General features: G+C 40.8%; 1 protein-coding gene across 1 annotated transcript in view; it reads left to right on the top strand.

Annotated features, from left to right (window-relative positions):
- The window catches only part of LOC306788787 (uncharacterized protein), a 121,367-nt gene that overhangs the window by 17,463 nt on the left and 89,168 nt on the right, over nucleotides 1-14,736 (top strand). The window contains exon 2 of the mRNA XM_079284442.1: nucleotides 3,959-4,158. Within this exon, the coding sequence (XP_079140568.1) occupies nucleotides 3,969-4,158 (190 nt within the window). The 5' untranslated portion in view covers nucleotides 3,959-3,968. The remainder of the gene's footprint in view (nucleotides 1-3,958; nucleotides 4,159-14,736) is intronic.

Below are 14,736 nucleotides of genomic sequence, written 5' to 3'. Positions count from 1 at the left end.
AGGAAAGGATCATGTTTGGGTTAAAAGAAACGTCTGTTACGTAACTTATGGACGTACAGTATGTTGGCTACTTTAAGTAAGTTAACTTATGGAAGTGAGATAAAGTAAGCCATGTCTCATAAGGGACACAAACAGCGGTCTCCTGGGTAAAAGTCCCATGTTTGCTTTGATGGCAAAGTAGCAAGTACGTTACGTACACATGGTTGAAAATGAAAATATGATTGCCAGATTTGTCACCTTTTATTTTGAGTCGTTAAGATACTATGCAGTTCTTCATCGGGTTAATAATGGAAAACTTACGAATGGTAGAGTTCATCGGCCCGTCAATGAGCTCCAGTTCTCATCTATCCTGTGGTTCTGGAGGATGTGTTACTTATCCAGGTGTAGTACAGGCTTTACAGTATCCTTCTTTCAGTGTAGTTCAAAGACGCCAGGACACTTCGCCTCCCAAGACTTCACAAATGTACTTCTTTTCTTTTTTTTATACTTAAATAGTACTTCTTTTCTTTTGTTCCGTTGCATCTGGTACTCACGCACCAACGCATGTGTCGCATTGTCTGGTTCTGCAACAGCAATATTTAAACATCACTAATGCAACAAATATTTTAAACAATATGAATTTTGGGGTGAACATTGGGCTTTTTGCTGTCCCTATTTTTTCCATCTTAAAAAGTGATGACAACCAAAGTTTAAGAATTGGTTGCCAATTACTCAAAATCGTTGCCAGAGGCAACCTGGTAACCAAGTCAAGCCCCGGTACGTGACGTAAGTTAAGTAAAGTACGTAAGTTAGGATTTAAAGAATCCTCCAAAATCTTAATTCAGGGTCACTCACAGTGCCAGTGATATTGGGACTAATGAGAGGCAGAACGGGTGAGAGAACACAAAGAACACCAGCTCCAGGCCACTGAATATTCCGGCTTATGAAACATCTCCAATGGAGCGATGAATATTGCAGAATAATACGCTAAGAGGGCAATAGAGGTTGGGAAGCCTCTATTTGGGATTGGTTCCATTTTGGAACTGGAGCGATGGAATTATTGAATGCATTGTGCGAGAGTGTGTGTGTGTGTCGGAGAGAGAGAGAGCGCTGTGTGACAAATGTGTGTGGTAAAGCATTTCAGCGAGCATAATTTGTAAGGGAATATATCCGAGAAATCAGAGACAATAAAATAAAATCATAGAGAGAAACGACAACTGACAACAGAGAACCAGACTGTTAAAGAGGTAGAAACACTGTGTGTGTGTGTGTCCCCACTGTACTGTGTCCTTCCCCTGAAACAATGGCCTACAGTTCCACTCCAGGCCTGCTAGCTCTGTACTGTATGTCCTCATACTGGCTGTGTGTGAGTGTGTACTTGTGCATCTACCTTTGTGAGGACCAGTTTGAGTTTTAGGCCGTTAGATTACTACTGCATCTAGCGATTATTTTCATTGACTATTAATCTGTCTATTTCACAAATGGAGTCGTTTGATCTGTGAAATGACAGAAAATGGTGAAAAATGTCAGTCGGTGTTTGTCAAAGCCCAAGACGACGTCCTCAAATGTCTTGTTCTGTCCACAACTCAACGATATTCACTTCACTCTCACAGAGAAGTAAAGAACCAGAAGCATTCACATTCAAGCAGCTGGAATCAGAGAGTTTTGAAGATTTCTGAAACATTTTTTTCTTTTAAGTAGTTGCCGATTAATTAGATTTTTGGGAACTAATCGATGAAGTGATTCATCTTTACAGCTTCACGTCAAAGTAAAGACATTTTTGTAAAGTGAGGACATTTTGTTCTGTTCTCTTCAGATTTGGTTTTAAGGTTCAGGTTAGAAGATGGTTAGGGTTAAAGGTCAGGCATTTAGTTGCGACGGTTAAGGTGCTAGGGAACACATTATTTCAATGAGTGTCCTCTCAAAGATAAAAGTACAGGGAACGCGTGTGTGTGTGTGGTACAGTTGCTGGACAATGACAGCTTGTTTGCTGGTCTGGTGGATGGAGGGACAGATGGAGCGTTGGGACATCGTTTATCTTTGTGACATTTAGCAGATGTAGTGAAACGTGAATCCCAGCCACACTCCATCTTAAGGGTTGACAGAATTGATCGAAGTTGATTGAAGTTTTTATTGATGTGTGTGTTTTGGATCTCTGTAGATAAACTTAATTCTATGTTTGTTCAGCTACTGAGTTCTTCTTCTGTTTGTTTTCCATGTTGGAAACACTAAAGGCATCAGAAGCGCTCCACTAGTGTTCAAACACTGACTTTGGAAGACGGTTTCCACATTCGTAGGTTACCCAGCGATCTTTGAGCTTAACTAACTTTGGGTTTTCTGGATTCAAGAAGCTTGTTGACTTTTCACTGGGATGGATCACTATGGTAACCTATACTGTGCTGTGGATCAGTTAAGAGTTGCAGACATAGACTGTTTATAAGAAGTGGATGTTGGTTTTTGCAACCAGCGAACCGGAACTGACCATATTTGGACTGTGGAGGAGTGACGTCGAGACGTTGTAAAGTCTCTGGTAGTGGTAGCCGCCTGTCAATCACAGTAGCCCCGCCCTAAAGCATCCCCTGCTTTATGGTCTGTGTGACTCTAAATGGACCATAATGTACAAAATGAACATCATGCTGTATTGAAGAAGACTTGAAACTAGAGATTGAGACCATAAACTCATGTTTACAATGTTTACTGAGGGAATAAATCAAGAGAGAAATAGAGTAATTTTCTCATAGAAGTTTAAGTCACTTCACTTTTCATTCCAACAGGATTCTGACAAAAACACTGCGCAAACAATAAAGTGATAACTAGTGACGGGCAATAGATCAACAGAATCACTTTGCTTTCTGTGATAATTGAATATCAGAGAACTCAAGGATGAACTGATCAGTGGTCACTGTGACCTCACAAAACACATTTTGGGCCATAATATAAGGATTCATATGCTCATTATGACCGTTTCAAACAAATGTGTAACAGGATGAAGTGATGAAATTTTGGACAGACATGGATGTAAACTGCAATGTCACTGGTTGGGGGAGGCAGTAATTCTATCTTTAACATGTTTTTCTAAATTTAGCAGGAAAAAGCCTAATGGCAACGACACTGTAAGTGTATGACACACATGAAAACACTGGCAGCCATTGTTCTCTGTGTCAGTCTGCACACAGAGGATACATGATTATCCTGTTGCCCAGCACCAACAACAAACTACATGAGTTGGTGGATTAATTTAGAACGACCGGTCATTTGTTTCTATGAAAAGTTCATGCGTATTGTGGTCGCGAAAAGAAACATAAAGAAATCGTTTTTTCACGACAGCCAATGAATAAATGTTGTTTTATTGCATTACTTATCTGGACTGTTTATTCCCCTTTGTGTTAAACACGGCATCAGGAGAATGACAGCAGGGCACACTCATTGTGTTTTCATACCTGAGTCAAGAGACAGTTATAAAGTACATCGTATACACAGATAAGAAAGGTTTACAACCTACTCGGCTATTTTAACATTTTCAAATCCCAGTTCATTTGACGAGCACAAATTTAATTCCGTTTCAAGCTTTGTCTCTAATTGCTAACATTAATAAATCTTAGAAAAGTGATTCCACTGGAAAGCATGTCTCACTAAACTGAACTAGAACAGTGAGAGCAGAGATGCAGGTAATAAAAACACATCACACAGTCCGCTTCCCGTTCTGAGGATTTTTATTGTCAGGCCACGTCTGCAATGCGTCTACAAATTGTGTGAACTAGGCAGTCGCACCACTTCTCACCTGAGTCGCCGGGCTTGTAAGGGGTGTGAAGTGCTCTGTCACATACATATACAGTAATAAACATCATGAGGTCTGCAGGGAAGAAGTTACAGTTTTATTTATGACACGCAGGCAATGTGACTGTGAGGAGAAGACGACAACAAGCAGTCATAGGTCACAAGTAGTAAATACAATCACACCTCCCCTTTGTCTCTCCAGCAACAGGACTATGGACCTGAGCCTGCGAGATGCTCTGGGTGGGGTCGGAGGTGGAGTCCCAGGCGGCGCCCCCGCTGAGGCCCCGCTGAAGAGAGACTTTGTGGCCTCGCTGGAGAAGGAGAGCTACGATGACAAGGTGGGGGAGACAGTCTCCAAGAGCGACTACCGGCCCTTACTGGACGGAAAGGACACAAAGAGTGGTAAGTGCTGCTTCTCTCGAATGGAATGTAACGTTCTGGAGGAGGTTCAAGTTCATCTGGCTGGTAGGCATTTAGAAAAAGGGATATGTTTACATCACTGGGCTTGAATTGAGGTTTTCTCGGTGAAATTGTGACGTATCACGATGGTAGACCGGTATGGTCATAAAGGACCATACCTGTGTTTTTTGCATGTTTAAGCCAAATAACCACTCTCCGCTCCCACCCACCTTTCAATTCAACCGTCTAAACACACGATACTCATGATTGAAACATTCTGTTGGAGATATGTGTTCCTCCTGCACAATTCAGTGTTGGATCAGCTAGCAGGAGAGAAGTCTACGAGGAGTTCTGATTGGACGGACTCTGCTCCGTGTAGCACGCCACGCATCTGACCGAAACATTCTAGTTAGGAGGGATGGACACAGAAATTCGTATGGCTTGTCACAAATGTAGGTTCATCAGCTGCATCTCTGCTGTGCTCTGACAGCGGTTCAAAAATACAATGCTCATGATAAGTGCTGACAGGAAAGAAATTAATTTAAGTGTAAATAAAGTATATTAATCTCACTGTAAAGTCACTAAACCACCATAACTTGCTCTAAAAGTTCTGATGTGTGACTGACAACCCCTTTAGCTGCTAGAGCTAGCGTTAGCTTCCCCAATGCACAACTTGTATGGTGATAGGATTAGAAGGATGATATAATGTGCTTTGAAGATTGAGATTTATTCTATTACTATACTAGTATTAGTCCTTTACCATTGACAACTACTGGGCTAAGAGCTAGCAACCTAATGCCATCCGTTTATCTCGAGAAAGATCCACCATGTACCATGTTTCTTTTCAAACATTTTTCTGAGTGCTGTTTCTTTCTCCACATAATTAATTTTGTTTTGTTTCCAACGTTGTAGTGATGTAACAGACCGTTGTTGATCTGTGAACCTGAATGAATCTAGTTCTATGAAGGAGATGTAGTAGAATATTAGATCAGGACATCATTTATGTGTTTCTAGTCTCTGATCTTTGATAATGTTTCATTATAAACAACCAATTAGTACCAACAGGAGGAGAGCTAGTAACGTTAGCAGCACCGCTAACGGCTAACCAACGGAGGTTCACTCCAGTTACATTATGATGCCTTCAGGCTCTGTTCGGTGAAAGCGAGTATTAGGTGAAGGTAAATTATAATGTTATCATGATGTGTTCACATATAATCTGTAAAATGTAGTTTTGGTGATGAACTTGAATAAATCCAGTAGATTGAAGGAGATGTTTTCACAACAACATAAATAGATATTAGAGATGAATTATGAGCTGTTTACTAGTGGTGTAACCACTGAGGTTAACCCTGAGGGTGATCCGAACGGATCACGGATCGATCCGTGATCACCCCTCACGGTTCGGATCACCCCTCACGGTTCGGATCACTCGTGAACCGCGGAGTATTTTTTTAATTTTATTTTTACAGTGTAATCATCAGTGTGTAATAAAGTTTTACTGCTGCTGTTCCTTTTCAAGTAACAAGTCCCCAAATATCAATGCAGAATGTCAGTGAACAGATATAAAGCAGTAGTGTTCACGTGAACGGAGCAGGTTAGAAGCATTTAACGGCGAAAGTCATGGGGAGCGGAGGAACTTGAGAAGCCCCCGGCCAGGGGGCTTGTTAGGCCTATTAAATGTTCTTCAGCCCCCCCAAATAATTTGGCATTATTGGCTTTAAAAATATATCTATTTTTATTTTGGTGATGTCATTAAATTAAACTATTGTTTCTCACATGGACAAGTTATTTATAACTCTAACATGCTACATATGTGCGTGCGTTCTGGTTTGTATGTTTTCTCCCCCTTTAAATTACAATCCAATAGCCTATCATCATACTTAACGATGTAAACCCCGGGCACTAGGATCTTGGGGAGGCTGCTGCGCTGACTTTCTCACTCTGCCAAGTAACGTCTCTCGTCAACCACAGCCAGGATTATAGCCAAGGAGTTTAGCTCGAAGTAAATGATGCACGGAGTGAAATGGTAACTACAGGTAGTTACAGAATGTGGCGATCTGTATTTGTTAACGATTGTTACCGGCTAAAATTTAGGTTTACGTGAGGCAAATGAAAGGGAATATTGTAGTGGGCTATGTTAACACTAAGCTAGCTAGCTAGCTAGCTATTTTGTTAGAAACTGTCTCCAGTGAGCAAGAGTGTGAATGAGCGAATTCGATATAAAAGAATCGACATCTCTAGTATTTTGAAACAATAATATCAGTCCCTATAGAATGTTGTTGTTTATAATCAGTAGTGAAAACTAAATGCCATAGTGTCTCTCATAATGCTATTGTACCGGTATATCATCCAAGTCAGTGACCAGATGGATAAAAGAAGATTCCTTCCATTTCAGCCCATCATACAATATTCATCATTCGATAATTAAGATGTAAGGAAAATTATTTCTCTCTTTATTTGAGAAAAGTTCATATTTGTGAAATTCTGTCTCTTGTGTTATCACATACTGAATGCAAGCAAAACTACAGAGCAAAATCACACTCTTTCTGATTGAACCAACCTATGAACTGTCTGAAACATTGGATATCCGCGGCCGGTTAGGGGTGTCACGGATCACAAACCTCACGGTTCGGATCACGGTTCAGGAGTCACGGTTCGGATAATTTTTCAGATCAACAAAGAAAAGGGGAGGAGACAAATATAACTTTGCTTTCCATTTATTAATTAAAGAACTTCAAGAACACTTAAAGCAAAGAACTTTGGGCTATAGTCTTACATGAAAACACAAATATTGAAGATGTCCAATTTGAAACAAAATTAAATAAATAAAAATAATACATTCAAGAATTCTGTTAAGTTTAAGTGCAACATGAGGTATGTTGATATCCTCATCCTTTCATCAATACTGAAAGAAAGAAACAGCCAGTGAGCTTCCACTGTTTACACTGAACTGAACTGCTCAGAAACAACTTGGGTCTGTGTTTACTTCCTGTCAGGTTATGTCATTCAAATACACAATAATGTTTACCATTACTGTGACATTATTTTCAAAAAGATGAGAATATCTCAATTGTCTGGGGAGAGGGTCGACCTTTCTGTGGTGACTGGAATACTATTGGGCCTGTCTAGCTTCACTCTGACACTTCTGTCAGCACCTGAACCAGGTGTGTGTCTGTGTGACGCTCACAGAGGGGGCGTGTCTACAGCACCGGACTAAGAATCACTCCGCCGTGGTGAAAGCGGTCTCCACAGTCTTTTCCTTCTCATAGAGGTCTGGAACAGCGTCACACTGAAGTGGGTGCCTGAGTGGATTTCGTAGCGTGGCTCAAGCATTTTAACCAGATTTAGAAATCCTCGCTCCCGATCTGTGCCGTTTAAATGCGTTTACCGTGAATTTCAGCATATAGGTGCACTAACATGTAAGTGTCTGCTGAGTTGACCGCAGCGATGTCCAGTGGTCTCCAGGGAGAGCAACAGCTGGTGGACATTGTAACGCCCTGTATTCTTCTTGTGACGGTGCGTCTTGAGGCTCATTCGTTGCGACCCTAAGAACGTTCCTCAGACCGACATCTTCCTCAATACTAATCGGCTCCAGTTTGTATCCACCTCTCTGTAGCATTTGTTAGCTTGTCTTGCTTTTGTTTATCTATACTTCTCCCACACGCTGCATCAACGTAGTCTGCTGAAGACTTCCTCCACGGACTTTCAAAATAAAAAAATGCGTCACCGCACTATAAAATAATTGTCGGCGTCAATTAATGAATGCGGTAATGCGATAATAACGCGTTAACTTGCCCAGCACTAATAAAAATACATTCTTTTATTTCCTTATCATTTGAATTGTGTGTTTTCATGAAGAATAAAAACACGATAAACAACTATAACAAAGTAAATGCATAACATTTATAATTGTCTCTGACCCGTGATGCGATCCGAACCGTGAGCGTTATGATCCGTTGCACTACTACGTTTCAGACTCAGTCCTCTTCCGTGGGCCGGGTCATTGTTTTCAGTCTGATGAGCTATTCGAGGCGCAAATTGGAGTTGAGAGACTACGTCTACACCGGATTTTTTCACAAGTAGCCAATTTGACAAGCTATTGAAAAGCAAAATCATTGTCAGCCTGATGGGTTCGAAGATGTTTAGCCTCTTTCATTCTCAACGTGGACTGTTGATCTGCATGCAACGGACTACAAGTGGAAACCAAAGTGCTTCCCGTACCAAACTGTTGTCCAACTGCAGATTCTGCATTCATATCCAGAATGTAGTTATGTAGATTACACTTCAACCGGCACCAGTGGCGGCTGGTGGAACATGTTCTCGGTAGGGCCATCCTATCAATTTCAGCAAACATCCCAGTATGATTGAATGCAAAAAAATAAAGTATCTAACACGCATTAATACTTTGCAGTTAAATATTTAACATTTATTCCAACACGAAAAAAAGCAGTAAATAACACTTGTACAATATAATATAATATAATATAACATGTTCATTTATTGAGACTGAGGACAGCTATGTAGAAGAAAAGATGTTAAGTTTGCATAATATGTAGCTTGATAGAGTTCTCATGTGTGTCCTGGTGTTCTCATGTTTCCTTACCTCCTCATCCCTCACTCCCTACCCTGGTGTTCTCATGTTTCCTTACCTCCTCATCCCTCACTCCCGTAACTGTCCGTGCTGGATCCGTCCCCGTTGTTTTAAAAAGCTAAATAAGTTATTAGCATGACGTCATCCAGCTAGCCAAACCTGTCTGGTGTACAGCTAGTACAGAAGCTTCGCATGTACTGCTTCCCTTTCCTGCGAGTCTGCTGTCTGATTGTGAGGTCAGGCTGATCTGGTATCAGCTCTTTGGCTGCAGAATCTCCTGCAAACGGGTCTTGGAGGAGGAGTGCTCGCGCTGGTGCTCGCCTGTAGAGACTTCTCCTGACGAGAACGCGCAGCGAGGGGGGTCTGATCGTTCTGGCCCCAAGCTGAATCTATTTGAGGGCGCTGATTGGCTAAATTGTATGTCACTCATTTATATCTTGAATCAGCAATTGGCTAAACTGCTTCATAGACCCGCCTCTTTTGGGCAAAAACGATCAGGCCCCCCAAGCTGCGCGTTCTGAGAGTGTCGTGCACACAGACAGAGAGCACGAGCAGAGAACAGACAGGCAGAGAGGACGAGCAGGAAAAGCATATATTTTGCGCAGATATCATATTTTACACACATTACTGGGTACATTCCATCGTTCAAAAACACAAATATTGACAATTTGTATAATTTATTATTATTATTATTATTATTAATTTTTTTTTTTTGTGTGGCTCAAGGTGGGGCCATGCCCCATTGCCCTCTATTGACCAGCCGCCACTGACCGGCACACCAAATACACTAACTATCCACAGTTGGCCATCTATTATCCCCAATGCATAAATCGTACAGCTTGATTTTACATGTGTCTTAAACTTGTGATTCTTGTAATTTTAAATCATGATGTTTGTATAAATCCATTGGAATGTTATTAGTCACTGATGATCGTCATGTTAACAACAATTATAATGCAGTGATCATTTATTGATGTTCATTTAAAATGTGCTGCTTTAAGAAGGCCTTTCCTTTTGTTACAGAGAGATGATGTTTGAATAATTTATGTTGTTTTCTACAGTATAGGTTAATGCATATTGAAACATGTTTTAGCCTTTGGCTGAATTCAAGTGGTCCTCACAAAGATAGAAGTACAGGGAACGTGTGTGTGTGTGCTTCGAAGACTAGGTGTAATTGCCTGGACACTTTTGCCAACCCTGTCTAGACTTAGATTAGCTGACTGTCTTTGTCTGTCCTGTTCCATTTTTTCCTGTCTTTTAGGCCTCATCCTGACTCATTATATCTCTATTGATTTTTATTTGTTTGATTTTTTTTGCTTTCTCTCTCTTTCAGTCTCTGTTCCACCCGTCCTCTCAGCCCTTCTCTCTCCCTGTCATTGTTCCGCTGTGTCAGCCTGGAGACAGTGCTGTATTAGCATCATTACCATCAACCAACACACACGCACAATGATCAGCCAGTGGCACAGCCTGGTCCACTGAGCTGAATGGAAACCTGTCTGTCTCGTCAGTGTTTGACTCGCAACAGTCCAGAGCTGTAGGGAACCAGAGTTTGGCAACAAACTCTAATACATGGCACTTCTGGGCTTGTTGGGAGTTGTGGGACACGAAAGACAGAATAATAAAAGAAAATAACTCAAAGCAGCAGAGGACGCGATAGCCTGACTTTCAGTCCCTATTATGGGTCAACATCAGGTGGCAACCTCCGTTCTGAAAAGTGAGGCCAATGTAAAAGTGCCTTAATTTTTATAGTTTATGGTCTCAATCTCCAGTTTCAAGTCTTCTTCAATACAGCATGATGTTCATTTAGTAAATGATGGTCCATTTAGAGTCAGGGTATGCTTTAGGGCGGGGCTTATTGTGATTGACAGCTCGCTAGCAGAGCCGTATACGGCGTCTCTACCCCGATGTCACTCTTCTGCAGACCAAATATGGTCACTTCTGTTCATTGGTTGCAAGAAATCAAAATGGCGAACTTAAGGCAGTCCATAAATCAATAGGTGACGTCACGACTACTACGTCCACTTCTTATATACAGTCTGAAGGCCGAATCAAGGGAGCTGACTCATCATTGCTGAATGGACCTGCACCCACACCATCTCTTCTATTTCTAACATTAAAGCTACACTATGTATCCTTTGAAAGATGAAACAACATATTGTTTTTCCTTAACAAATAAAAAGATGAATTCATAAGCACACTTGCTGCTCAGTACACTCAGGAGTTTTGAAGGTACAGCCTTACTTGGTCTGGTATGACCAGTAGCTCATTGTGGCTAATGTTAGCTAACAGTAGTACATTTTGATGTAAATACAGCATAACACACATTACCGGGTCACTTTGTTGACTTTGTTGACACCTGAGCTACTGTTACATTAGTCTAGCATTTAAAATGCTAACTTACTGTAGAGCTTCATGCAAAGCAGTTAATGGACCTTTCTAGAAACACTTGATTGTTTTCCACAGACAATATGAACATATTTGTGATTCAGCCTGTAAAAACTCTGAAGAAACAGTTGTGCTGACTTATGTTGAGATTATAAGTGATGTACTTATATTTCTAATACTTTTCAGTATTTTGTTATACACTGTAATTTGGCAGGTGAAGTAGCAATGCTAACTTTCTTTTTTAAATACCGGTCTGTTGTCACGCAGTAAGCATTAAACATATAGAGTAGATGTGCAGTGTGTCACTGTGATAATCAAGTCTCTGTGGAGCCACATTAATATCACATTTATGCGACAGTTTATTTATCACGATCTCTTGATATCACCTCACATGATAACCAGAAGCTAATCTGAATTTGACGTGTTCTTCCATCGTTGTGATGCTGAACACAGATGGCACATCGGACAGAGTTGCGTGCATGTTGTTTTAATCCTTTATGATAAACCATCAGGCTGTCGTATCGTCTCATATTGTCTTTGACATGCTCATGCACAGCTGGCACACGTCCTCTGGCCGTGCGTGTTTTGTTAAAATACTGGTGACTATATACAGTGGGCCTGTAGGCTACTTTCTCTATGTGCCATATGGGAGTTGCTGTACACTGAGGAAGAGACTGTGTGTTGACAGCAGATGTTTTCAGATGTTTTCATATCACAAATCGCATTACACCACGGACTCGCATGTGATAAGATATTAATTTCTGTTTTTCTGCTTTATTTGTTGTTTTTTATATTATGCTATTTATATATATATATATATATATATATATATAAATATAAATAAATAAAACAGTAAATAAAGAGTTCACGCGTTATTATCGCTTTAACGCATTAATTAATTAACGCAGACAATTATTTTATCGCGCGTTAACGCATTTTTATTGAAAGACTAGAGACAATACATATACATAACAACAAGAGGATGACAAGAACAGTGGGATAAAAGCCAGCAAACATCCTATAGTCAGTTTATTAATTATTGTAACAGACTGTCTCATGTTTATCGTTTTGTATTGGAGATATGATGTCCCTTCAGGGTTGCCGGAGAGAAAAGGGGACTTCCACTTCTGGTCGAGGGTGGGGGGCAGAAATAAAGAGAGAAGCTGCACCAGCTGTTGCTCTCCCTGGAGACTACTGGACATCGCTGCGGTAAAGTCAGCAGACACTCAGATCTCCGTGGTCAACTCAGCAGACACTTACATGTTAGTGCACCTACATGCTGAAATTCACGGTAAATGCATTTAAACGGCACAGATAGGGAGTGAGCGAAGGACTTTGAAAGTTAGCGGAAACATTAACGTGAGACAACATCCGGTTTCTTCAGACGAACATCTGGTTTTCAGAATAAGATGCCAACAAAGTATGAATTATATTCACATTAAGTATGAAACATGCTACCTGCATCTCGTGAACCAAATGTTATTGCACTTTTGTTCATATAGCAGTACTTTTAAAATAAAAGTGCGCAATACACTACTTTTGAATTCATTACTGAAATTTGCCATAACAATGCGATTAATCGCAAAAAATCCATGTGATTAATCGCGATTAAATATTTTAATCGTTGCCCAGCACTAATTATAATACATGTAGTGTATTTAAGAAAAATAATTAAATTATAAAATAGATATCGCTTTGTGATTCTGTTTAGGCCAGCAGAGAAGGCCCTGACGGCCCGCCATTGAGTGAAGGGCACACGCTCAGGAGCCATCATGTCACCCTAATGTGGAGCTTTGTTTAAACTACTGACTCCTGGTAGATGACCTTTGACCCCTTCCCATAGACAGAGCGCAACGCGTCCTACTGTCAAAAAGCAAGCCCACCAGAGGGGAAAAGAATCAGCGCCATAATATGCAACAAAGAGCTGCAGCGCCAACAGAACGTTCAGCAAGGGTTATTTATAGAGCACACTATGATAATGCATGACGATGGAGTTAGCAGTCAGCGCTGATAGGATGATGAATGCTTTTTGTTCAAATGTGTAACTCTGTCAGCCAGATACAATCCTGCTCAGACCTAATTGAACATTGAACTGGCACCAGTAAAAGAATGTGAAACGCCACTACAAGACCAAACATTAGTCTTTTGAGCAAACACACCCACTCTAATCTGAACTGAAGGCAAGATGTTGAGATGTGTAGAGCAGTGTTTTTCAAGATTTTCTGAGCCGCGGTACATTTTCTACATTAAAAAGATCCCGCGGTACACCAACAACCAAAAAAGTTACAAAATGACACATTGTAGCACAATACAGCAAATATACATACCGATCCCCGGTGAAAGTAAATCCAAACAAAAGATAACTTTTGCTGTATTGCCTTGAGCTCACCTTTTTTTCTTTCTTTTGACCACCACTCATACGAGGCTTTTCATCTGGGTTAGAGTTTTTTCCAGGGCCCAGTTCAGAGGCTATTTCTATTTCTCCATCGCTGTTCGTCTCGTCACCACAACCTCTCCCAACATTTATAGGTCTTAAATGAACACGGTCATTATTGCGCTACCTACTGCCACCCACTGGCATGTAAGAGTATTTATTATTTAGCCAGCCAGATGCTCAACAATGGCAAATTGTTGTCAAGTAAACAGAACTATTTCTCATTGACCTTGTTGCCCATCTGTAAATTGACCCATAAGATGTTCTATCTAAATATAGGGGCAGCTGGGTTGCCCACAGGCTAACTGGTAACATCTAGAAAGCTGTTCTCTTGCTGTGAGCTGAAGTGCAACTGGGTTCAGCCTTGGTAACCCCACAGTATACAGTCCATCACTGCAAAGTGTACCTCAGCAAGCCCCAAACCACTTCAGCAGCACTGCACAGCACACAGCCTTGCACCTTGACCACTGAGAAGAACTGTATGAGCTTGAGGCTGTATCAGCACCCATTCAAGGGGCACTCTGAACATTTAGTGGTGCATTTCCATAAACCTTGTGTTCAACGATATATTCCTCTTTCAAAGTAATAGGGGAATATTCTCATTGACATCCTTAAACATCATGGAGGCAGGCAGCTCACAACAACATTCTGGGTTTTAAGGGGAATGAAGGAACCCAAATGACCTGAGCAATTAGAGTGGAGGGAAGCTGAAATGAATCATTACATTAGACTTGTGCTTAATGACTCAGAGAGCCACTTCTAAACAGCAGACACTGTCTTAGATGTGGTGACATACGACGACGCGGAGAGGAAACTGTTCCACTGTTGCGAAAAAGTTCCAAAATACCAAATAAAGTAAACATAATAGTGTGAAATACCAGGAATTGGATAAAGTGGGATGTTGCCAAATAATGAGCCTCCAACATGGGAGCGTCAGACAAAATGCTGCTTATATCTTAGATTTCCTTTTAAATATGATTGAGTTATGAGTTTAAGTATAGGAACTAGAGTGTTATAAAGAACTGAAGATCTACTCATTTTCTTTATTGAAAGAAGAACTGAGAACGGCGCTGAAGGCTTCTTCTCCATGGAAAAGATGTTTTCGCTCCTCTCCCAACTGGCTTTTGCAAGAGTTTGATTGACAGATGGTTCATCCAATCACCTGTTTGGT

Source organism: Melanostigma gelatinosum (genome assembly GCF_949748355.1).
Source record: "Melanostigma gelatinosum genome assembly, chromosome: 15".
Taxonomy (NCBI): domain Eukaryota; kingdom Metazoa; phylum Chordata; class Actinopteri; order Perciformes; family Zoarcidae; genus Melanostigma; species Melanostigma gelatinosum.
Note: the sequence above shows the minus strand (reverse complement) of the source record. Positions and strands in the feature narration are given on the sequence as shown.